This window comes from Podarcis bocagei, assembly GCF_964188305.1.
Source record: "Podarcis bocagei genome assembly, chromosome: 15".
In the NCBI taxonomy this organism is placed as follows: Eukaryota; Metazoa; Chordata; class Lepidosauria; order Squamata; family Lacertidae; genus Podarcis; species Podarcis bocagei.
In genome coordinates this window covers 29,492,163-29,517,913 of record NC_138141.1, presented here as the reverse complement: position 1 = coordinate 29,517,913, position 25,751 = coordinate 29,492,163, and the positions used below count along the sequence as shown (strand labels likewise).

At 45.7% G+C, this 25,751-nt stretch overlaps 1 protein-coding gene across 1 annotated transcript in view; it reads left to right on the top strand.

Moving 5' to 3' along the window:
* The window catches only part of KCNJ5 (potassium inwardly rectifying channel subfamily J member 5), a 35,059-nt gene that overhangs the window by 7,575 nt on the left and 1,733 nt on the right, over positions 1-25,751 (top strand). The window contains exons 2-3 of the mRNA XM_081172658.1: positions 3,095-3,237; positions 4,808-5,754. Coding sequence (XP_081028784.1) covers positions 3,206-3,237; positions 4,808-5,754 — 979 coding nt within the window. The 5' untranslated portion in view covers positions 3,095-3,205. The remainder of the gene's footprint in view (positions 1-3,094; positions 3,238-4,807; positions 5,755-25,751) is intronic.

The following is a 25,751-nucleotide window of genomic DNA, read 5'->3' as shown; positions in this document are numbered from 1 at the left end:
CCCAAAGCTAATGGAGAAAGCACGGAATGCTCCCTCCTTCCACTGCCCCAATTTCCCTCCATCATCGCAGTGTTTCCAAGAGGAAGACGAGGAGCCCAGCTGCCAGCAGCTGGAGTCCCATTGTCAGAGACAGAGAGGCTACCTGGCTGCTTTGCTAAGTAAGTCTCCTCCATCAGTTTCCTTTGTATTTTTGGAGGTGGGCATCTCATCAGCAGCCCTTAAAGGATTCCATTGTGAGCCAGCATTAATTCCCCTCTCTACTGTTCGGAAGTGTTCGTGCCAAGGTAACAAAAACCACAGAAGATGAAATGCAATTTTCATTACTTCTGCACTGAGCCCAGATTACATTTTGAATGGGAATTACTCCCAGAAGGTGGGGAAGACATCTGGGGATCCATTTTGTCGTGCTGCAGAGGGCACTTCATTGCTTGTCTTGCGCTGCGCTTCCTGAGAAATAATAATAATAATAATAATAATAATAATAATAATAATAATAATAATAATAATAATAATAATGTGGTGTAGGCTAACCAGAGGCAACAGCAAAGTTGTTTTCGCATGACACATTAAGTTGTCAGGAGTTGCTAAATGAAAAGATCAATAATGATAAATGAGATTCCCTGAAAGTCGGCTTTTGTGCTGCTAATGTTTCCCCATAATAAGCAGCCACAGGGGAGGAGAAGCTGCGTTTGAGGACAGAGACAGGCGGAACAAAGGTTGGCAGAAAGGAAGGATCCCCGAGGCCCAAGGGGAGCAGCCGAACAGGGGCTTCGGGGAATCCTTTTCCTCACGCAAAGACAGAATGCAGGTCAAATCTCTGCTCCAAAGAATCTTCAGCAAGGAGGGCACAGCAGGAGGGGGGGGGATGCATTTGATGAATTGTTTGCAGCTCTTAAAGGTGACCTTTAAAAAACACACACCAAGAAAGCAGCAGTCTGGGATAAGGGGGTGGAAATGGCAAAGGAGCAGATTTTGGCTGAACGTTTGGAGACACTTCCTAATTGGGAGGGCTGTTCAACAGAGGAACAGGAAGGGCCTGAAGAAGAGGGGGGCTCTCCTTTGAGGGAGTTGAGGGGCCTTTTGCCAGAGATGCTGAAGTTGCGCTCCTAGACTGAGCAGCAGGTTGAACTGGATGATCCAGAATGTCAGGGATTCTTTCGCCATGTTGCATTCGACTCGGTGATCCTTGGGGGTTTCTTCTAACTCTACACTCATATGATTCTATGATCTCCCAGGTCAACATCCAACTCTTTGATTTTACACACACACACACACACACACACACACACACACAGAGAGAGAGAGAGAGAGAGAGAGAGAGAGAGAGAGAGAGAGATCCCATCAAGCACAATGCCCTTAATAGCCACAGGCCACTCAGCAATACAGTGGTACCTCAGGTTACAGACGCTTCAGGTTACAGACTCCGCTAACTCAGAAATAGTACCTCAGGTTAAGAACTTTGCTTCCGGATGAGAACTGAAATTGTGCTCCGGCAGTAGTGGGAGGCCCCATTAGCTAAAGTGGTCTTCAGGTTAAGAACAGTTTCAGGTTAAGAACAGACCTCCAGAACGCATTAAGTTCTTAACCTGAGGTACCACTGTATTTAGAGTTGCCAACTATCCAGAACTGAACGTTTTTCTCCTAACCAATTTCCAGATCAGGAAGATGGAAGGTCAAAATAAAATTATATGGTCAGCTGGCTTTGCTATTTCTGAACTTTCATTATGGTTTGTATTTAGAAGACGACGGCCTTGAAATTGTGGTTTTCTGCACATGCACTACAGCACGTTGTCCTTGCAAATGTTTTAACTTTCCTTTGACTACAAAGTACTCTGCAGCACAGTCAAGAAATCTTTGTGCTTAAGAAAAATGTGTGTCTTAAGAAAAGAAAGGAATTGTCAGAATGAATTCTGCACGTGCTCTGTGACACCCAGTCCTTGCAGTTTCACCGCTTCCCATCTGAAGGCAGAAAACACTTTATTTTGCACTAGTTTATACTCCTATCATTTTTATGTGCAATCGCCAAGGCCATGCTAAGAACTAGGCTGTGGGAAATAGATTGCCAGGAACTAATCTCAGCTGTGGGAAAAAACATGTCCCCCTCTTTATTTTCGGCTCTCTCGGGCGCAGGAATTTAACCTTATTTATTTACAATTTTTGTTTAACCCTCAAGACAGAACGGCTTTTTCGCTGCCTAGGTTCAATTCTAATTCTTCTAACCTCCTTTGGGGTAGGTTTGCGGGTATGGCAGAAGGAGATAGGATCTACCCATGTGATGCCCACCTGGCAGAAACTTTAGTTCACATGGCCCTTAAATGTAAAATGTATGATGATCTCCGCCAACAATTTTTAGACCATCTGTGTATTCCAATATGAAAACCAGAGACAGAGGTCATACACTTCTTATTACAGGGGAAAGATCAGGAGCTCACCAAGACAGTAGTTAAGTTCCTCTATTTGATTTTTTGCCTCCGAAGTACGCTACAGGACCTTGCCCTTGCTGGAGACCCACAGAGGTGAAATAGAGTGCTCGCCTCCTCTTCTTCCCTTTGGCAAAGTTGAAATGGCAACAAGATTGCACTGGCCTATTTATTCTGAATGTTTGTAAGTAATGCCAGTAAAGGTTTGATGATGATGATGATGGTGATTTTTATGTGCGAAAGGATAAGTATGATAAACTCACCTAGACGTTCCCTTGGAGGACAACGAAGTCAACTCACTTAGCACAGAGACAGGGAAATTTTTGCAGCCAGAGGGCCGCATTTGCTCATGGACAGCCTTCCAGGGGCCACATGCAGGGGGTTAGACAAGATGACCCCTGAGATCTCTTCCAGCTCTACAGTTCTATGATTCCTCCATCCTGGCAAGCAAGGGACAAAGTTGTATTCTGGACCTGCAAAAGCAGTCAAGGAGTATGTGGAGGGGGGAAGGGGTGTGGACTAGCAAGGGGTGTGGCCTGTGGAGAGTCCTGGGGACCTGATAGAAAGCTCTGAAGGGCCACGTTTGGCTCCTGGGCCTGAGGTTCCTCACCCCCTGCTTTAAGAGAAACTGCCCCAAGTCATGCACATTCTTTGCTTTGCTCTTATCTTTGCAGCCGGAATGCGGAGGCTGACAGAGAAATGGTGATGATGCCAAGCCTGCCTCAAAGGTTTGTGCGTGAGATGGAATTTGAACACAGGGCTCCCAGGATCAAAGCCAACCTCTTATGTCTGGTGCCACACTGCCGCTCATGCTGAGGTAAGGACTGTGTGACAGATGTACTTGAGTGAACTTCACTGGGCTTCCTCGGAGACTTTGACTTCTTCTTCGGAAGCCAAGGTGGGAATGACAAGTGGGCAGAGTGCTCTTGCCCTTGAATCCTTCTTGGGGGCTTCCCCAAAGCATCCGGTTGGCCACTGGGACGAAAGGATGTTGGACTAGATGGGCCCTCTTTGGCCAGATCCAGCAGGGATCTCCTTATATTGATTGGCACTTATAAGTTAATTTGTTAGTAAAAGCTCAGACCTCACCATGTCCATGCAGAGGTAAATCTTATGGAATTCAATGTGGGCAATTCAGTGTCAGAGTTTGGATCCAACATTAGTTAGTTAACATTAGTGAGTTGGGTAATTTATCAACTTCAATATTTACTTACTTATTTATTTGGCAAAATGGATATACTTCTTGGATATAAGGAAACCGCTAAGCAGTTTGCAAGAATGTAAGTGTGGCTTTTGACCATCAAGGAAGTCTCAAAGTGACTTGCAAAGATTACAGAGAATTTTCTTCAGCTGCTCCTTGATTTAGACTTTCGCTTTCCCCAGGGCTCATCTCCCTAATCACATTGCTTCATCTTACTCTATCCATAAAGCCACAAAAAGATCAAAGATAGAGAATTAACAGCATTGGTTAGGGTTTAATAGGATTTGCAATGTATGGGCATCAGGAAGCCTACTGCTGTCTTCTCTCTTTCATGTACAGAGGAGGTGGTGAGCACGTTCTCTACAGGGAATCCTTCCTTTGTCTGAAGCTCAATGATAAGTTTTCTGGCAGGTTCTTCCTTTTCTGTTTTCCACCACAAAGGGCTTCCATTAACAGATGAAGTATTTGCAAAAGACCCCTGGTTTGCTGGAGATGGTCCTTGAGAAGATCTGACAAATAATTTGCACCTCTGTGTTGTTATCTAATAAACACAATTCATTTGTGTCCAGGCAAAAGCAATGATAGCTCTTGAATGAGCAGAGTGTCTATGCTTTAATGAACAAAACTTTAAAAATGGCACAGCTCTGCACATATTTGACTCTGGCTCCACCCAGATGTCATTTAAGTGGTTTATAAAATCAATACATTATTAAAATACACAGTAACAATCCATTAGGTCATGAAAGCACCCTTAATTAAAATATACACTAAAACAAACAATTAAAACAAGAAATTCAATTCTGGGAAATGTTTAAACAGGTGTGTGTATTCAGTAGCTGGTGGTATGCCAATGTTGATGGGGCATCTTATATTTCATCAGGCAACCCTGGTGCCACCAGTCATTACAGCATAATGCAGACACAGATCCTTAAGGCTAATCTTAAAATGTCTTCACCTACCAACAGACTAAGCACCAGGTGAGCTTACCTGGGAAGAACATTCCATAGCTTAGGCACTGCAACAGGAAAGACCCTTCTATGCGGTTAACATTTTATATGGCAGCTGAATTAGGTGTTTTTTCAAAAAGTTGCAAAAAGGACTATCTAGTGTACTTCAGCTAGAGCAACCTCACATGTGTTCAGGAGAGTTGTTTTGATCTCATCTTGTTTCTTGTTCTTTGCTGTAGCTCAACCATGGCTGGAGATTCTAGAATCTTCATGAACCAGGACATGGAAATTGGCGTTACTCCGAGAGAGCATAAGAAGATTCCCAAGCAAGTCCGGGATGATGTTCCCATCGCCACTGACCGAACGCGTCTCCTGGCAGCAGAGATCAAGAAGCCACGCCAGCGCTACATGGAGAAAAGCGGCAAGTGCAATGTGCACCACGGGAATGTCCAGGAGACCTACCGATATCTCAGTGACCTTTTCACCACCTTGGTGGACCTCAAATGGCGCTTCAACCTCCTTGTCTTCACCATGGTCTACACCATCACCTGGCTGTTTTTTGGTTTCATTTGGTGGCTCATTGCTTACATCCGAGGAGACCTGGATCACGCAGAAGATGAAGACTGGATCCCTTGTGTCGACAATCTCAGCGGGTTTGTTTCAGCATTTCTGTTCTCTATTGAGACGGAGACCACCATTGGGTACGGCCATCGAGTGATCACTGAGAAATGCCCAGAAGGCATCATCCTGCTTTTGGTCCAGGCCATCCTGGGCTCCATAGTCAACGCGTTCATGGTAGGGTGCATGTTTGTAAAGATCAGCCAGCCCAAAAAGAGAGCGGAGACCCTCATGTTTTCCAACAATGCTGTGATATCCATCAGGGACGAGAAGCTGTGTCTCATGTTCCGGGTTGGGGACCTGAGGAATTCCCACATAGTGGAGGCTTCCATCAGAGCAAAACTGATCAAATCCAAACAGACCAAAGAAGGGGAGTTCATCCCTCTAAACCAAACAGACATCAACGTGGGGTTTGACACAGGGGACGACAGGCTCTTTCTGGTCTCCCCTCTCATCATCTCCCACGAAATCAACGAGAAGAGCCCCTTCTGGGAGATGTCCCGTGCCCAGCTGGAGAAAGAGGAGTTTGAAATCGTGGTCATTTTGGAGGGGATGGTGGAAGCAACTGGTAAGCTATAGGCATGATATTTGTGCTGTCATTGCTAAGCCTTGCCAGTGTCAAACATGTTTCTAAATGATGTGTTATTCAGGTGTGTTGGACAGAAACCCAAGACCTGTAAGGCACAGAGAGGTTAGGCAAATCCTTCTGTTGAGCATTGCTCATCTAAATAGCAGACTAGGAGAGGAATGGTCCAGGATGGGTGTCACAAGATGGGTATCTCACATTCAGCCACGCTCCCCATTCCATATGGTCGTACAATACCTGAAAGTTATGGGGGAATAAAACAGCTCTGCATGCACGAAAGTAATAACTAAATTAACTAAATTGGTCTGGTGAGTAGTGGTTTGGAACAGATAAATAATTTTAGAATTTGACCTCATGATAGTATATTGGGTGGAGGAGGACTCAGCTGGTAATGTGTATTCCTTCACTTACTTCAAAATGTGGCAAGCCAGTACTGCTGTTGGGGGGGGGTTCCTCCTGCCCATTCTGTTGAATGGGAACCTGCATCCAATGGGCCCCCAAATCCTGGCCTGAAGTCACAACCTCATATTTCACTGAAGAGACCAAGGTATCCCAGCCAGTATATTTTAATTGAACTCAGGAGTGTGAATAACTGCACACAAAAGCCACAGTGTTCATGCGTGTCACATGCATTTTAACCTGCTTCACTTTAAAGTATACATGAGCAATGACTGGAACAGAGTTAATCATCAAACCAAAACAAATGTTAAAATTCTCAAATAATTGCTCATTTTTGAGTTTGAATGTGCAGATCCCAGATCTCACAAATGAAGCAAGTGGCTGGATTCTGTATTTCTGTGGCTTGCAATCAAAGTTAGTCCTACTCAGAGTAGACCCAGTGAACATAATGGGTGTGACCAACTTAATTTAATGTTAATGAGTCTCACAGGCACTGACTCCCTGGGGCCGAGGCACTTTCAGCCCCCCCAAATGTATTTTTTGAGGAGGCTGGGCCTCCTCAACTTTCTGTGGGTGTTTGGCTCCATTCCCTGGCTCCTTGTGTCCTGATGTCATGTCACACACACACACACACACACACACACACACAGTCCTCTGGAGAAACTGGCACCTCTGATGCATCTACTCTGAGTAGAATCTTGTTGGATACAACCTTATGAAACTTGGGCTTATATTGAATATTAGTCCTCCTCAAAGAAGACCCACTGAAATTAAGGAACATGACCTTATTGTGTCTGCTCTCAGCAGAATTAAGTTGGGTACAACTTTTCATGATTCTTGTGTGTTCTCATCTCTTAGGGTTCAGCCACATTTCTACGATTGCCATTTTTTCTGATTCAATGGTAAACAGTGGATTTTCCTAGGGAAAGCAGTGGGACCCCCCCCCCCCAAATTGCTCAGACATGGACAGAGAAATTTTGGACCTGTGCCTGGAAGTGTGGATAAGGATAAGTGTGTTGTGTCTTTGTTAGATCTATCTGCATTAAGGATTTAATGGCTCTCTCTGTTGTTCAAAAAACCCCCAAAGCACATGATAGTTCCTTCAGGCACGATCCATCTTTCTGGACTAAATCTAAGAATGGTCTGCAGAAACCTGATTTATCTCCTTCAGGGATTGGGAACCTGTGGCCCTCCGGAAGTTGTTGGTTTCCAGCTCCCATCAGCCCCTGCCAATGGTCACGGACAATGGGAGTTGTAGTCCAACAACATCTGGAGGGCCCCACAGGTCTCCCTTCCCTGATACAGTGGTACCTCGGGTTACATACGCTTCAGGTTACAGACTCTGCTAACCCAGAAATAGTACCTCAGGTTAAAGAACTTTGCTTCAGGATGAGAATAGAAATCATGCGGCGGCAGCAGGAGGCCCCATTAACTAAAGTGGTGCTTCAGGTTAAAAACAGTTTCAGGTTAAGAACGGACCTCTGGAACGAATTAAGTATGTAACCAGAGGTACCACTGTACTCCATGGACTTTGCCTATAGGAAACAGCATTATAATGAGCCAAGTGGGTGTTCCTTAAAGGCCAGTGTTTTCTACTCTGAGTGGATCTCTGGCAAAGGTCTCTCTCATCTCCTGCTACCTACCTCAGTCCCACTGACGGGGGAAGGCGGGTGTGGGGGGTGCCATCCATACCAGGTGTCAACAGTTAGGGCGGGTGACATCGCTGTGCTGCCCCCACCCCCAACTTGCTGTGTGGACGGTGCCCCCGAATGCTCACTGCGTGGCTGGCGGGCCACTAGGGATGATGCTGCTGGTGGTGGCTAGTGGCGCCCCCACTTGCCGCACAGGCGGCGGGCAGCTAGGGACGCTTGTCATGTGGACAGCTAGCCCACAGGCTAGCCTTGCCCCCTCGCCGCTCCGGGTGACGGGGCAGGTAGCTCCGCCCCTGCTCAGTCCAACCCAACATGGGGTTGTCCTGTTGTCATTGGACTCCATCATGACTGGATTATGAGCTGAGATTGTGAGGGTAGTTCAAAACATCTGGAGGGAACCTGGTTTTGGAAATGCTAATTTAATTGACTGCTAGGGAATGAGTTTGAGGCTTCCTGCATGCAAAGCAGATGCTATACCACAAAGCTGTGGGCCTTCTCCACTTAGACTCTTCCCTGAACCTTCTGTCATTTAGATTTTCAATATTTATAGAAAGAGGGAACTTTTAATCTGCCAGTGTGGGGTGGCTTTGAATTCATAGCAGCGCTGAGAGCAGTGTGACCTGTGCTGTGTTTTAATAAGGCTGTGTTGGTTCTGGTCTTCTGAGGTATTTAACCATCTTCTGCAGAGAAGCTCACAGGCATCCTTTGATTAAAAAAAAAATCTGCAGCAAGGGCCTGGTCCAGCCAGCCGGGAAAACAAAACTTTCAGTGTTAATTAAGCCCCAGTGGGGGAATTCAGGGTTGGCTCAGGGAAGCTCAGCCAGCTGGGAAGTGATTGGGCACACCTGAGACAAGACGGATGCTGGACTTGGTACAGGAGAAAATATGGGCCAGCTGTAGGTGTGTGTGTGTGTGTGTGTGTGTGTGTGTGTGTGTACACACACAAACACAGTTCAGGCCAGAAAGTTGAAATGAGGCAGTGATGGCAACCAACTTGGACGGCTTTAAAAAAGCATTAGACAAATTCATGGAGAGGGAGGGGGCTATTGATGGTCACTAGCCATAATGGTTATGTTCTGCCTCCGCAGTTGGAGGCCTCAATGCTTTTGAATATCAGTTGCTAGACACCGCAGGAAAGGAGAGGGCTCTTGCGTTTGAATCCTGCTTGCAGGTTTCCCACAGATTCTTCTAATGCTCTTATGTCTGCAAGCATGACATTTTTGGACCTAATGGCCAAAATTTTAAGGCATGAAGTTTTTCTCCAGAAAGCCATGCTATATGACCTCGGTCCAGTATACCTGAAGGAGCGTCTCCACCCCCATCGCTCTGCCAGGACACTGAGGTCCAGCGCCAAGGGCCTTCTGGCGGTTCCCTCACTGCGAGAAGCCAAGTTACAGGGAATCAGGCAGAGGGCTGTCTCGGTAGTGGCACCCGCCCTGTAGAACGCCCTCCCACCAGATGTCAAAGAGAAGAACAGCTACCAGCCCTGTTTAGGGAAGCTTTTATTGTTTAACAGACCATTGTATTTTAACATTCTGTTGGAAGCCACCCAGAGTGGCTGGGGAAACCCAGCCAGATGGGCGGGGTAATAAATTATTATTATTATTATTATTATTATTATTATTATTATTATTATACACGGGCTATTGGGAGATAGGAACTCCATTTCTTCTTGATTCACATGGAGCTGTCAGCAATTCAGACAAATGTCTGCACAGACTTAATTTAAAGAACATAGGAAGCTATGTTAGTGTTGTCTACACTGACTGGCAGCAGCTCTCCCAGGTTTTAGAGTCTCCCTCTAGAGATGCTGGAGGTTGAAACTGTGATCTTATGTCTGCAAGCAGGTGCTCCACCTGGTTGACTCTAGCAACAGATTTATCCCAATTCCCACTGAGATCCTTTAACCAGAGTTGCTGTGGATTTAACCTGGGCTTGTAGGCAAGAGAAACCTAGACTCTGCCACATCTATTGAATTAGTTATTCTGAAATAATTAATTGTTGTCAGGGGTCCATAGTAACAAAGGAAGATGCACTAAACAGAGCCAGCCAGGTCACAGCATCACAGGTGTAGGGGTGTGTGGGTGTGTGGGATTGCACGACTGCCCCAAGCTGCGCTGGCAAGTGGGCAATGCTTTGCCACACACCAAGAACCCACCATGGGCTCACTTTTCAGTGCTTGCCACTGGGGCTCCTGAAAAGCAATGATTTGGCCCCAAATCCACACAACGGAGCCAGTAATTTGAGCAGGAAACGAGTTTCAGTGAATGTATCCGACTTACCTTGATGTGTCTGGCCAGCGCCTGCTCTTCATACCCAGTGAAACTGGGGTTGCTTAAGAGGTTCTGGGAATATTCCAGAGTAATGCAATCAAAACTGGCTTTGCCTAGGTTGGAAGGCATCAGCAAACAACAACCAGAAAGGTCACTCGACAGCGCAGGGAAAGGTCGCCCTGTGTTTTCACAGCAGCTGCCTCTGTCTGCTCCCCTGTCAGTCATAGTTGCTGTGGCTGAGCACAGGAAGGTGGGAGCAGGCTGGATTTCACCTTGCATCTCTGGCTTTACAAGGGCGAAGGAGTTGCTTTTACAAAACTAAGATATGGGATTCTGGACAAGGCTATGGGTCAAATGGACACTGATCATACCCACAGACCATGCATTTAATGCACCAGGCCTCCCCACCAATAACCTTGGGAACTGTAGTTTAGCCCCCTCATATATATACAATTCACAGTACCCTAAAAACTATAGTTCCCAGGATTCTTTGGGGGAAGGATCCAGGAGCTTTAAAACATATGGTGTGGATCAGCTGATTTTTCCTTTGGCTATAGGGAATTAGGCACTTTATTTATTTGTTTTCAGAATGAATTCTGGTACATTTCCCCACCCCCATCGGATGCAGAAATCTGACGCCAGGCTTCATGTTTCTAAAGCCATCACACACCAGGAGGTGTGGCAGAACCTCAGTGCCTTACTAGCCTGGAACCCAAGAGCATAGCAAGAGCACTGCCATGTCAGACCACGGTTCCACCTGGTTCATGGATGGCCAAAATGAAGACCTCCATATGTTGGGTTGTGGACTACAACTTCCACAAGACCTGGCCATTGGGCATGCTAGCTGGGACCGATGGGAGTTGTAGTCCAAAACATCCAGAGAGCAGCACATTGTCTATCCTGGGTCTAGTTCAATAATACACTTCCTATTGGGACAAGGAATGAAGCATTGCTCCATGATTGCCCCACTGGCCACTGTTAATCAGTGGTATTCTACCCCTACGTACATGGAGGCTCCATCATGACTAACAGCTGCTGATAGACCTCTTTTTCTCTAGGATCTCCCTGTAAAGCCCTGAATCCAATGTCTTTCTGGATGGAAACGTTCTGATGAACACAGATTTCTCCTATTTATTTGAATAACTCAATACAACACAATGGTTGTTCTTAAGGAATTCTCTCCCCTGCTGAAACTTCCATTAACTCTCTCTTGGAGGCTCCACGAAAGAGCCACTTCTGTGACCTTCGTACTGCTGAGTGCAAGAAGATACACAAAGAAAGTGCATTTGCAAAAACTCTCCTCTCTTTTTCAATTCACTTTAAAAAAAAAGATTAAAAGCAAAACTTGAGCCGTTGTGCTCAAGATTACTGCCTGAAACTTTCCGGCACTTGTAAGATTTCAAAAGAAGCCAGTTTGATCCGATTCCCTGCCTTGTCTATTAGGCAGCCGTGTTATTTATAGAAAAGGAGTGGCTGTTGTGCCTCCACAAGCAGTTCCAAATTTTGTCAAGGTGAGCAGAAGGAAAACGGGTCACTGTGTGAACCAAGGACTTCAGAAGGTCTTGGATGCGGGATTGGGCCAAAGGGAGCCCATCTAGTCCAGTATCCTGTTCTGACAGCAGCCAGCCTGTTGACTCAATGGGAAGCCCACAAGCAGGCCCTGCACACAGCAGCCCCCTCCACAATTATGAGTCCCAAGCAGCAGCTGGTCTCTAGGGGCATTTTCTGCCTCTGGCAGTAAAAATTGAACTGCCAAAGCTTCTCCCGATGTTATTGGGGACTGCATTTTGGAGGGAATTTGTCTCAATTTGCTTATATGGGGCAGTAGTCAGCTGACGCATCCTGTCAGCGCTAGCATATCTGCTTGCAAAGCACAACTTTCCCCTCTCTCCTCCCTGCACACACACCCAGATCTGCTCCAGAGTCTTGGGGGAATCCCTGGACCAGATTTAGGGGGTGCATGGGGGAAGTGGAAAAGAGGGGGAAGAATGTTCCACTGTTCAAGCAAGAAACCTTGCACTGTCTAATCTTTTTAAAACCATATAGGATGGTAGTCCTGTGGCAGTGAGTTCCATAGTGTAACTATGCACTGCACTGTGTCTTCTTTTGAGATGGATCCTTCGTCTGACCCATCAGGGTTCTTGCTGTGTTCTCATGCCTGGAAGCATTCGGTCAGCCACTGTGAGAGGACAGAGGAGCATAGTGAAGTGCCTCCTCCTGAGTCAGATCATCAGGACACCTGGCTCAGTATTGTCTACATTGACTCTCCAGAGTTTCAAGAATGGTTCTCTCCCATCACTTACCTGGAGAGGGCACTGTAGATTGAACCAGAGAGCTTCTGCAAGCCAAGCAGGGGCTCTGCCACTGAGCTAAGACCCATCTCCTCTATTAATACTATGGAAACAAGATGCTGGATGATAGATGTTTTGGTCTGAGCCAGCAGAGCTCTTCTTATGTCCAGTCTTTCATAAAGAAGTTTGCAACTCAAGACTCCTGTGGTGGCTTTTTGAAAGGGGACCAAGGAGCATGATCTCCAAGAGGTGAGCATTGTGTGCAAATCAATTTCCTCCTTTCACTGGCATTTGGTGACATTAATTATAGCTTCCACCCTTGACATTGGCTGTCTTCAGCTGAGGCTTTCTGTGCATGCTTGGCAGGTTAAGCTGTTCTTAACCTCACCAAGAGCTTCTCCTCTCCATTTCTGACAATATTTCCCATCTTAGTTTTGTTTTATCACCACCATTATTATCATTGGCCATTTTTAACAGTGTTGTCATCATTCTGACCCAAAAGCAAAGGACAGTGTACCAGCTGCCGATAATATTGCAGCACATCCAAGTGTGTTGGAGGACACACACAAACTCTGAAAGCTGATTGTTTTGCAGGAGTGCAACCCTAATTTATCAATAATTCTTATTTAGGATGCCCAATACTTGGTTGGGTGATTATCTCCCATGTACAAGCCATACCATGCCATTCCTACTCACCATCTTAGGCTACATGGAGAAAGCGGATTTGTTGTTGTTGTTGTTTAGTCGCGTCCGACTCTTCGTGACCCCATGGACCAGAGCACGCCAGGCACTCCTATTTTCTGCTGCCTCCTGCAGTTTGGTCAAACTCATGCTGGTAGCTTCGAGAACATTATCCAACCATCTCGTCCTCTGTCGTCCCCTTCTCCTTGTGCCCTCCATCTTTCCTGACATCAGGGTCTTTTCCAGGGAGTCTTCTCATGAGGTGGCCAAAGTATTGGAGCCTCAGCTTCACGATCCGGCCTTCCAGTGAGCACTCAGGGCTTCAGAATGGATAGGTTTGATCTTCTTGCAGTCATGGTACTCTCAAGAGTCTCCTCCAGCACCAAGAAAGCAGATTAAGAAAAGTTATTCTCCCTCTCTCATAACACTGGAACTCATACAGTGAAGTTGAATGTTGGAACTCGCTCCCGCAGGAAGCAGCAATGGCCACCAACCTAGATGGTTTGGACAAATTCATGGAAAAGAGGCTGTCAATGGCTATTGGTCATGATCATAGGAATTGTAGAGTTGGAAGGGGGCCCGAGGGTCCTGCTAGTCCACCCCCCTGCAAGGCAGCAATGCTTTGCCCATCATGAGGCTCAAACCTTGAGATTAGAGTCTTATGCTCGTAAAGACTGAGCTATCCTCAGGTTATGCTCTGCCCCCACAATCAGAGGCAGTGATGCTTCTGAATACCAGTTGCCAGCAACAGCAGAAGGGGAGAATGGCCGCTGTGAAACGGACTTCCCATTGAGGCATCTGGTTGGCTGTTGTGAGAATCAAAGGCTAGACTAGATGAGCTGTTGCCCATTGGGCTGAACCAGCAGGCTCTTCTTATGTTCTAAAGTGAATGGGTGGCAATAGAGAGCAGGAAGAGGGCATAGACCAAGACAAGAGGAGCAGTGAGGGCCCTTGCAGGGATGAAGCCCTCAGCAGGGACCCAAGAATGTTCCCCCCTCCTCACTGATGGCCCTGACCATCAGCCACGCTTTGAAGCTTAAGAGTAAGCAGCAACACCACCCCCTCGCCGACTCCTCATCATTTTAATTGCAGCTAGCAGGTCCCAGACGCTGCTTCGGGTGGGTGCTCAGACAGCCAATTAAGACCGCGGTTGTTACGATGATTTTTGCCATTTGCGTTGCTTCATGAGCTCCTGTCAGCAGGATTAAGAGCTACAATATAGTCGGCAATCACAGGGGGGTAATGAAGAATATCTAAGCATCATCAGGGTAGCATCAACTGGTTCCTAAGATTCAGCTGCATGTGTGAAGTTCATCTCGCCCAGTCTTTGACACATCTATCCAGCACAGCGGTGACGGGTAGATTTCAAGTTTTGCAGGATCAACACTGCTGTTTTGCTGTGACCCTCACCTCCTCTGAGGTCCGCTAAATAACAAGGACCCGTAGCAAAGCAATGTCCCAGGTGTGAGGCCAAGCTACACCTGATGCAGCTCTTCTGGCCAGTTTTATGCTGAAGTAAAAAAGGAGTCATGCCCTGCACCACTTTCGGCTGAAAAGCAGTCTTTCTCTCTCTCTCAGCTGACGCACGGTTGTTGGCACCCTTAGGTGCTATTCACTGCAAAACAGCACCACCTTCATGGGCAAACAGCAGGCAGGGGAGACTTTTTGAGGTGGAAAACACTGTGTGGGGGACATTCTGAGCTGGTATCATGTTGTAGACAGGGACCTCAAAGCTGCTTTATTATTTTTATTTCCCTTTAACATAAAAGTGGCTATTTTAAGCATAATGAGAGAGAGAAAGAGAAACCTTAATAATGTGGTGTGCAATCCAACCCTTAAAATTAAGGAAGAGAGTTCCTCAGGATACTATCCTCAGGCCTGGGATTTGTTTTCAGATTTAGGACTAAATTCAGGACAGACAAAATTCTTTTCCTCTTTTCTCCCCCAACTTTCTTCATTTCAGCTTCCAGTGTGTGTGTGTTTTCATAGAATCATATAATTGCAGGGTTGGAAGGTACCCCAAGGGTCATCTAGTCCAACCCCCTGCAAAGCAGAAATCCCTGACAGATGACCATCCAACCTCTGCTTGGGAACCTCCATTGAAGAAGAGTCAGCTGCCTTCTGAGGGAGTCCACTCCACTGTCAAACAGCTCTTACTTATTCAGGACAGAAAAAAGAAAGTATTTCATACAGTGCATAGTTAACATATGGAACTCCCTCCCACAAAAGACAGTGAGGGCCACTGACTTAGATGACTTTAAAAGAGGATTGGGCAAATTCATGGAGGATAGGACTATTGATGGCAACTAGCCACAATAGATATGTTCTGCCTCCACAGTCAGAGGCACCAGTGCTTCTGAATACCAATTGCTGGAACCACAGGAGAGGAGAGGGCTCTTGTTTGCAAATCCTGCATGCAAGTTTCCCACAGGCATCTGGCTGGCTATTGGCCTGATCCAGCAGGCTCTTCTTGCATTTGTAGTGGGGGACTGAGACTATTTGGGAAACATAAAGACTGAAAAAGCAAGTGGGGCTGCCTCTGCTCAAGACGTTCTGCTTTGTTCCAGTTACTTGATGAATGACTTGGCTGATTCAATTAGAGAACATTAGAAAGTACCGTTTTGTCACCCTTAAGTCATCATTCCATATGATGAAACAGTCTGCACATCGTCTCAGACTTTCTGGCAGATACTGCCTTCCTGCCAAAACTCCCACCCAACCCAGGGTCTTGTTGACAATTAGCCAGCCGTTATTTTTAGTGATGCTGACAAAATTCACAACTGAAGGACATGAAATATAGGCTTGAAGTGCAGAAATGTTCACTGCCTGGAAATACTCATTCTTATTGCAAAAATTTATCAAGCAGAAATGTGATGAGATCTTCATTAATTGCAGACTACCTTACAGGGTGATATCTTTTTGCAACGGCATTGGTCAGCATTCATCAGAGCCTGGTGACACCATGCTCAGAACCAGGTGACGGAGCCTTTCCTTTCAGATGAAAATATTGCTGGTTGCCAAAATTAGCTTGATGTTTTAATTGGCAAGGACAGAGGAGTGGATCCATGATGTTTCTTGCTCCACCTCATGAGCCCTGCTACAAACAGTTTTCCAGAAGTTTCTTGGGAAAATTCTTGCATGTTTATTAACTCATTTCATTTCTTGTGTGCAGGGCTGGCCTGCCCATGAGGCAGGCTGAGGCAGTTGCCTCAGGCAGTGGAACCCTCTGCCACCAGTAGAGAAGCGGTGGCAGCAGCAGTGGCTTCTGGTGTGATTTTGTGCAGTGCATGAAATCTTGCCAAAACCTCATTGAAATTTTGCAAGATCTTGGGTACTCCGCAAGATCTCATGTGAGCTCTACAAGATCTTGCCAGATCCTGCCACTGCCACCATTTCATCGGTGCCACTATGCAACCCAGAAAAATAGGATTCAGCAGGGGTGGGGTGGGGACACTTCAGGTGGATGGACTTGATACCTTGATTGTGTGCAGGTATGGGTGTGACCAGGTGTGTAGACATGGGAACCTCCAGCGCCACTCCTGGATTTGGTTTAAGACCTGAGACTCTAAGGCAGTGGGAGACATAGAACCATTTCCAGCCCCTTGTCACTTGTTCCTTTCCTTTCCCACACAGCAGTGGTAGGACCCGTGAGGTGTGGCCTGGAAAAATGGGTGTGGCCTAAGGAGTGTTCTGAGGTCCATATTTCAAGGCCTGTAGAACCACATTTGACCTCCAGGCCTGAGCTTCCCTTTCTTGCTCTAAGACTCAAAGAGCAGAAGGTAAATCAGGGCCTACCAGTAGATCTCAAGATGTGTTGCTGTAGACGAGGACTTGTCCATGTGAGATGTGCAGAATTAATTGGAAGCTGAGCACCAATTACTTCCCAACATCTGTTTGAAGTGAAAAACAGAGGAACAATATTGACTTTTTCAGAGTCTGAGATCTCAGTCAGATTAATCAGTGCAAATGGGATACGATTGCAAGCCAATTTGGAACTCTTGAGGGAAGGAGAGAAGCAAGCTTATTTGTTTCTGTGCTCAGTGATGACCGTTTGCTTATCACTGTATTAGCAAAGCCTTGGGGTTGCAGCCAATGCCTTCCCTACTCAGAAGACAGAAAGCTGGACTAGATGGTCCTTTGGCCTGATCAGGCAGAGCTCTGCGCCCTGCCATGAACTTCCTCGCTGGCCTTTAGGCAAGCTACATTCTCTCTGCCTCGGCCCCTCCCTCAGCTGCAATGCACGGCTAATTATGCTGACCTACTTTGAAGGGTTGCCAGAAGGATTACTGAGATAATGAAGGTGAAATGCATTCAAAACTCTAAAGTGCTATATAAATGTGAACGTGTGTGTGTGTGTGTGTGTGTGTGTGTGTGTGTGTGTGTTGAGGAGGCTGGCAGGAAGGTCAATGGCCATACCAATCTATTTTAAGAAATGCCAGGAAGGCTGTTTGTATATCGATCTGGAGTTACCTGGGGGACAGATGAGGCAGCCATAAGTTCAGGTTTTTAATTGCTCCATTGATTACATCCTTTTAGAAAAAGAGGCAGGGGAAGCAGGGAGCATTTTGCTCGTAGTGCAACAAGTTCCTGATAAGGGGGATTATGTCAGGAAATCAAGGCATCTGGTCGTGATGTAGGATATGATCTGGACAGGTGTAATAAACTCTGGGTTATGTGGTGTCTCAACCTGGTTTCGAATCTGCACGTAGGGGAAGGACCTGCAGCTAAAATGTTGGTCGTGTAATTCTAAACCAGTAGGTGCCCTCTTGGTCTCTTAATTCTTTCATTTATTTAGGAACATAAATAATAGAAAGATAGAATTGTAGAGTTGGAAGGGACCCCAAGAGTCATCTAGTCCAATCCCCCCACAAGGCAGGACTGCACAGCTAAAGAATCCCTAACAGATGGCCATCCAACCTCTGCTTAAAAACCTCCAGTGAAGGAGAGTCCACCATCTTCCGAGGGAGTCTGTCCCACCATCAAGCAGATCTTACTGTCAGAAAGTTCTTCCTAACTCTGAGCTGGAATCTCCTGCCTTGTCAACTGAATCCATTGGTTTGGGTTTCCCCTCTGGAACAGGAGAAAACAAGCCTGCTCCATCTTCCATGTGACAGCTCTTCAGATATTTGACATCCCCTCTCAGTCTTCTCTTCTCCAAGCAAAATGTAGCCACTTCCCTCAACCATTCCTCCTAAGGCTTGGTTTCCAGACCCCTGATCATCCTGGTTGCCCTCCTCTGCACACCTTCCAGCTTGTCAATATCCTCCTTAAATTGTGGTGCTCGGAACTGGACACCAGACTCCAGGTTCCTCTCAATATCAGTGCATTATACAACTCTATTTTTCCTTTATGGAACATTCCACAGAATGGGGAGCCTCTCTCTTCTATCGTGGAAATCAAAATGAGCCGAGTACGGACAGTTGCACAGATTTAATTGGTAACGGAGTCCCCAAAAGCTCCTGCTTTCTAACACCCTTTTGATGTAAGAAGTTGAACAATATTGACTTTTTCAGAGGCTGAGGTTTTAGTTAGATTAATTAGTGTAAATGGGGTACTAATTTTTACAACCATGCAAAATTATATTTCAGAGACTTTGATGCTAATGAAGGACACACACTGCCTAATTAGAGGAGCAATAGTTAGAATATTTATGACTCTTCCACTCAGGCAGGACAGCAGTGTCCACAGCGCCATCCCATCAGAGACAAGTCTCTTTGATCATCCACGTACCCTCTATGAGGGGAAATGGATTCCTATTTGAAGGACTAGATAACTTTTCAGCACACTTAAAAAAAATAATTGCACTCAGCATGTGAGTAGACAGAACTTAGAGTTAATAGAATCATGGTTGGAAAGGAGATCGGAGCTCAACTTAACCCAATGCAGGATCCACAGTACAGGATGCAACCACAGGAATTTGCCTCCACAAGAGCCAGTGATGGCTATCAACTTGGATGGCTGTAGAAGAGGATTGGAGAAACTCAAGGAGGAGGAGGCTATGCACATAATGCTTCTGAATACCAGTTGCTGGAAGCCACAGGAGGGGACAGGGCTCTTGTGCTCCGGTCCTGCTCAAGAGTTTCCCACACGTATTTGAGTGGCTACTATGAGAACCTGGTCTAGGCATGGGGTGGTGGCCTTCAAGCCTAGGAGAAACATGCCATCCTCCAGGGCTACCTTTCCTTCAGAACTCTTCCCAGGCCACACCTCTCAATTTGCACCCAAAATTTGTCCTTGAACTCTCATTATAAAGAGGGGAGGAAGAAGGTGTATAGAAACTAGGATAATGTGCAAAGGTAAAATGGGCATCCATTTCCCCTCACACTTTTGCTTCTGACTCCACCCACTACTGGCATGTGGCTCCCCAGAAGGTTGCACAGAGGGGGATGAGGACCTCAGGCTGAAAACTAAGACCAGAGAGAGCTGGATTCAAATTCACACTTAGCTATGAACAGTGGTGTAGCGTGGGTTGCCAGGACTCTGGGCTGTGCGGAGGGGGCCAGGAGGGAGTTGTTCCATTATCTGGTTCACATGGAGAAGCTGTTTTCAATGGAGCCCAGCAATGGAAGCATGCAGTTCTATTTAGGCTGCACTGTGTGTTGACGTTTTGTGCCTCTAACAATTTTGTGCTTGGGGCAACTGCCCCTACGCGCCCCGATGCTACACCACTGGCCATGAAGCTTACTCTGATCTTGGGTGATGAATCAAGGATGATGATGATCAAGTTATCATCCACAAACACTTTTCATGTATTTGACCTATGAATCTTTCACTCCGTGTGGTTTTTAACTTTGGGTGTCATGTCAGCATAGCACATACATGTGTCTCTCTACATTGCTCCCAGAGTGTTCCTGCATATGGAAGCTGCACATGAGACCTGACCCCTGGGGTCTCCAGTCCTCTACTGTGTGGGTTTTGAAAAAGGGGGGTGGGGAGAAAAGTCCCAAATAGGGTGGTTGCACTGTAGGCAAAAGGCAAAGTCACCGTTCCCATCTGTCCTCAGTGAAACCCAGCGCTTCTCTCTTAGCACCGCCTCTCTCTGCCTCCGTTTTGTTTGGGGAAACAATTAACTGGGAAAATAAGAAATGCTTTGAGGAGCTCAGGCTGGAGAGAGTCGGCAGCTTCCAAAGCCAGGCCATTAACGGAATCTGGAGCAAGCAAGGACACGGCTGTGCTGCTTTTGGAGGGACGTCGGGGTTGCCAGGCGCCGCATCCCTGTGCGATTAACTCTGATGCACATGTGCTAAAAAGGAATATCTGAATGACATTATGGAGCAATTACAACTGCTTCAATTGTGCTGGCTCCGAGTGTCCCCCTGGGGTTACAAGGAAGCAGGCTTTGGCAGAAAGGCGGCATTGAGGACGGTGAAAGCTCTCCATTGTTCCCATCATGAATGAAGGCTTACGGCCACTGATTTGGCTGTGGAATTCCAAATCAGAATAAGGATCTCCCTTTGGGGCAAGAGCTGTTCCAAGAGCTGGCTGGAAGGCAGGCAGGGATTCCCCTAGGATGCTGAAGAACTTGGGAAGTCTCTTTTGCTTTTCCCCTCCATGATTTTATCTCAGGGTCAAGCAGCCACACCAAGACCACAGGTACAGCAACTAGAAAGCTGCCTTATATCCAGTTAGGCCATTGAGCTCAGTGCCGCCCATACTCACTTGCCAGTGGCTCTCTAGGCTCTCAGGCAGGAAGTCTAGTCCCAGCATCACCTGGAGATGCCAGGAGTTGAAGCTGGGACCTTCTGCACGCAAAGGAGATGCTCTGCCACTGAGCTACAGCCCTTCACTGCCTACCGTGGAACGGGAAGGCCCAGGCATGTAGGTATGGTGTCAACAGGCCAGCCCTACCATTAGGCAGAGTGAGGCCACTGCCTCGGGTGACAGATGGAGGGGCACAGGAATAAGGAGCTGCCTAATGCTGGGTCAGAGCATTGGTCCTTCTTGATTGATTTGATTTATTGTATTTCTATTCCATTTTGCCTTCGAATGAATCCCATAATAAACAGCGACACCAACAATGGGGGAATAATGGTTGTTAAAATTTAGCTGGATTTAGCTGAGATAGCAAAGTTGACATGTTTGATCAGAGAATAGTCGTTGTCAATATTTACTAAAGATTGAAAACCTCTTATAGACTTTTTGCATGAAAAAGAAAAGGAACTTACGATATTTGGATTTCAGGATTGAAGATAATATTGGTTTATAGAAAGTGGTGCTGAACAATTTTCTATTTTTAGCTGACAGATGAAGAATCAGAAGGTCTCTTTTTTATTCTTTTATTCTTTATCCTTTATCCATTCTTCTTTTTTGCCTTCTCTTCTTCACTGTTTTTTTATTTAGGTTAGGTTAGGTTTTTTTAGCCTTGACAAAAAGATATTTGATATTAATCTTTGTATTCTTTCTCAGATTTTAATAAAATCTATTTTAAAAAAATAATAATAACAAAACAGTTGCAGTCTCTAAAACACTATTAGCAAACAAGCAACTAAAAACAATTAAGCTAAACACTATTATGCTGATACACACACTCTCCCCCCCCCACCGCCCAATGACTCATAATCTTTTACTCTGTTCAGCCTGTTCAGTTCATTAAAACACACAAACACATCTGCTGCACAATGAGGGCCCTGCTCTAATATAAATACCAACAGCAGAGGTGTACTTTAACTTATTAGTTATTAAGTTGAACCTGTGCCCCATCCTCCCAACAGGTGATGTTTGAGGTAGTCAGCAAGAGCAGCACAAATACAGAAGAAATGCAACAACCTCCTTGTCCTTGGGCTTCCTCAGCTGCTGCCCCCGGGGCCTCTGCTGCTGTTGCTGCTGTTGCCAATAGCAATGCATGTCCGGCGGGTGGCAGCTGCAGAAGCTCAGGCTCGATGACCTGGGTCAACACTAAGAGATCTGGTGCCAGGCAGAGAAGCACTCCAGATTGTTAGAAAAGGAACTTTCTCCCAGCTCTACCTGGAGACGACGGGGATTGAACTTGTGACCTTCTGCATGCAAATATAAATATACCCACAGCATAACTGGCTGTGTTTAACTATATAATTCTTTATACATCATATAAACATAACTCTCTTCACATTATCTAATTGAGTAGAAGCAATTAAGGACCAACATTTAGAACAGGAAATGCAAATAGATCAGTTCTTATATACTTAATGTCCAAATAGAAGCTTTTGTGTTCCACATATGTACAAATGAATCCCTTTTTTTAAATGTGATGTCCAAATAAAAGCTTTTTGTGTTCCACATTTGTCTTCGCGAATACCAGTGTCAAACGTAACAACTTTAAGGAGCAGTACTTGCAAAAGATGAACTTTTCTTTGTAATGTTCCACATCTGCCTTTGCAGATGTTGGTTGTTGTATGCAGTTGCTGTATGCAGGTATCAGACGAAGGATACGAAAGATCTTAACATGTGCCTTTGCAAAATAGAGTTGTTGTATGCCGGTGTCAGACGAAAAAAATTAAACGTGACATGGATTCACAGAATAATACCTTGTTTCGCCCTGCCGGTCTTCGTCAGCCGAGCATACTCATATTTTGTGCATCAGAGACATGGAACGAGTGACATGGCGGATACCAAAGCAGCTGCTCTAGCACTGAGATATGAATATATGGGCGTAAGTCGAGCCTTCTGGATGAGGCCCAAAGGGGCCCATGTTTTGCAGCATCTTGTTCTCCCAGTGGCCACCCAGGTTCCTGTGGGAAGCCCACAAGCAGGATCGGAGTGCAAGAGCAACACCATATCTTCCAGCATTTATCTGATGAAAATAGGGATGTCCAATTTTTTAATAATAATAATAATATTTATACCCCACCCATCTGACTGGGTTGCCCCAGACACTCTGGTGGCTTCCAACATATGAAAAATCATAATAAAACATGGTGTGACTTTCCTTTTGTATTTCCATTATCAAAGAATTGTGATCCGAAAATGTCCTGGGATTAATTTCTATTTTTTTTTACTTGAGGTTCCAACTCTTTGGAAATACATAACGAGTCAATTCTTGAACTGCTGTTATAAACATAAGAATAATAAGTGAACCATTTGTCAAACAAATGTATTACTCTCCATATATCTATCAAATTTAAAGTTTGATCCAATACAAAAAAAGTCTTTGATGATCTGCCTTATTTTGTACCTTTTTATAGCTGATCTGTCCTTTTCTAATGATGGAACTCCATTTAAGTCTTCCATTAAAATCATCTTTTGGTCCGTGTATTCAAGTAATTCTGTTTCCATTTTTTTTAAAAAAAACCAAACCCTGCTTTTTTCTCATTGGGGGCATATATTCCCACCAACATCACCTTCTCTCCTTGAATTTTTATTTGTATTATTCAGATGTGTAGTTACTTATCTCCTTAGCCCAGGGTCATATAACTTCATACCTTTCAACATTTCTGCAATGAAAATAGGGAGGTCCTAAGGAAAGCAGGGACATTCTGGGATCAAATCAGAAACTGGGATGGCTTCAGTAAATCCAGGACTGTCCCTGGAATATAGGGACACTTGGAGGCAACACTCTCCCATCCTACAAAAAGATAACACAAGGAAATCAAGAAGAAATTACAGCAGTATGTTAAACCATGCAAAAGTTAAAATACTAAAACAGCTTAAAATTCCCTCAACTTCCTGTCTTTCTTGTTGTTGTTTAGTCGTGTCCGACTCTTCGTGACCCCATGGTCCAGAGCACGCCAGGCACTTTTGTCTTCCACTGCCTCCTGCAGTTTGGTCAAACTCATGCTGGTAGCTTCAAGAACACTGTCCAACCATCTCATCCTCTGTTGTCCCCTTCTCCTTGTGCCCTCCATCTTTCCAGGGAGTCTTCTCTTCTTCTCATGAGGTGGCCAAAGTATTGGAGCCTCAGCTTCACAATCTGTCCTTCCAGTGAGCACTCAGGGCTGATTTCCTTAAGAATGGATAGGTTTGATCTTCTTGCAGTCCATGGGACTCTCAAGAGTCTCCTCCAGCACCATAATTCAAAAGCATCAATTCTTCGGCGATCAGCCTTCTTTATGGTCCAGCTCTCACTTCCATACATCACTACTGGGAAACCATAGCTTTAACTATACAGACCATTGTTGGCAAGGTGATGTCTCTGCTTTTTAAGATGCTGTCTAGGTTTGTCATTGCTTTTCTCCCAAGAAGCAGGCGTCTTTTAATTTCGTGACTGCTGTCACCATCTGCAGTGATCATGGAGCCCAAGAAAGTAAAATCTCTCACTGCCTCCATTTCTTCCTCTTCTATTTGCCAGGAGGTGATGGGACCAGTGGCCATGATCTTCGTTTTTTTGATGTTGAGCTTCAGACCATATTTTGAACTCCCCTCTTTCACCCTCATTAAAAGGTTCTTTAATTCCTCCTCACTTTCTGCCATCAAGGTTGTGTCATCTGCATATCTGAGGTTGTTGATATTTCTTCCGGCAATCTTAATTCCAGGCTTGGCTAAATAAGGATGTTTTTAGCAGGCACCGAAAAGCTCCTACCATTTATGCCATCATCACCCTGGTTGTGCCAGAACACGGATGCTTCCTTGACCTACTTATTAGGAGAAGAACCTCAAATACCAGCCCAACCTCCTGCTTCCTGAGCAGGGCCCACTCGCCCGCTTCAGAACATCCTGGGCTTCCTTCCCTCCTCTAGCACATTATTTTTTCAAAGCAGCCTCTGCACTTCCTGGTTCCTGAGCTTGCTGAGAGCCAGAATGCCGTGACTAACACTGTTCGTGCCCAGAAGTCTGCTGTAACAGAAGCCTCCTCTGCCAGCCTGCTGAAAAGCGGTCCAGCTCCGCATCAGACAGGGAGCCGCATCCTTCCTTTTCTCTCTTCCCCAGCATGTTCTCTAGAAGTGGCTTCATCTGCTTATTACATTGCTGCCCGACTTTTTCTTCCCATCATGAAATTCGGAGTGAACCTGCACACACTGGTTTACCTGCCCGTGAGATCACCTTAGCCCATATATGCCCACTCAACCACTTTGATTGGAGGAAATGGCACTGTTACAGGTGCCGCAGAACCTCAACTCCAAAGATCATGTAAGAACTCGATCTTTCAGTATGGCGGCAGCTACACTTTGGAACTCCCTGCCACTTGACATCATGGTGCTCTTTTCAGCACCTGCTAAAAACATGGTTTTTTTGCTTAGGCAAGCCTGTCCAGATGTTTAGAATCCGATGCGAGTTTTGATCTATATTTTTCGTCTATTGTTATTTTAACTTTGTGAAAGTTTTAAGTTATCGTTAATCTTTCTTATTGGTATTTTTATTGTTCCATCCTTTTTTGTAAACTGCTTTGGGGGGTGGGATGGTGTGGTTTTTTTACAGTCAAGCAGTGGATAAATGTTATGAAATAAGTAAGATAAATAATATATACGACCCAATCCTGAATCTGAATTGGGCCAATTGGGACTTTGGCTGAGTCAGGTTGAGGCAATCCTGGATCGCTCTGGGTTGGGTTGGATTAGGGGCCCTGGAGGAATCCGGGGTAGTCAGATAGTGAGGGCACGGGGTGGAGAGAAAGAGAGTCAGGCAGCCTCTAAGAGCAACACTGGGCTGTTTGCACAAGGGCTTTTAAATGCTCTGCACTGTGCTCTGGCTGCAATCCCTTCACTCTGCCCCTGACCAAGGCTACCCCAATCCATGGTGCTGTTTGAGGCAAGTCAAGGGGGTGCTCCCTG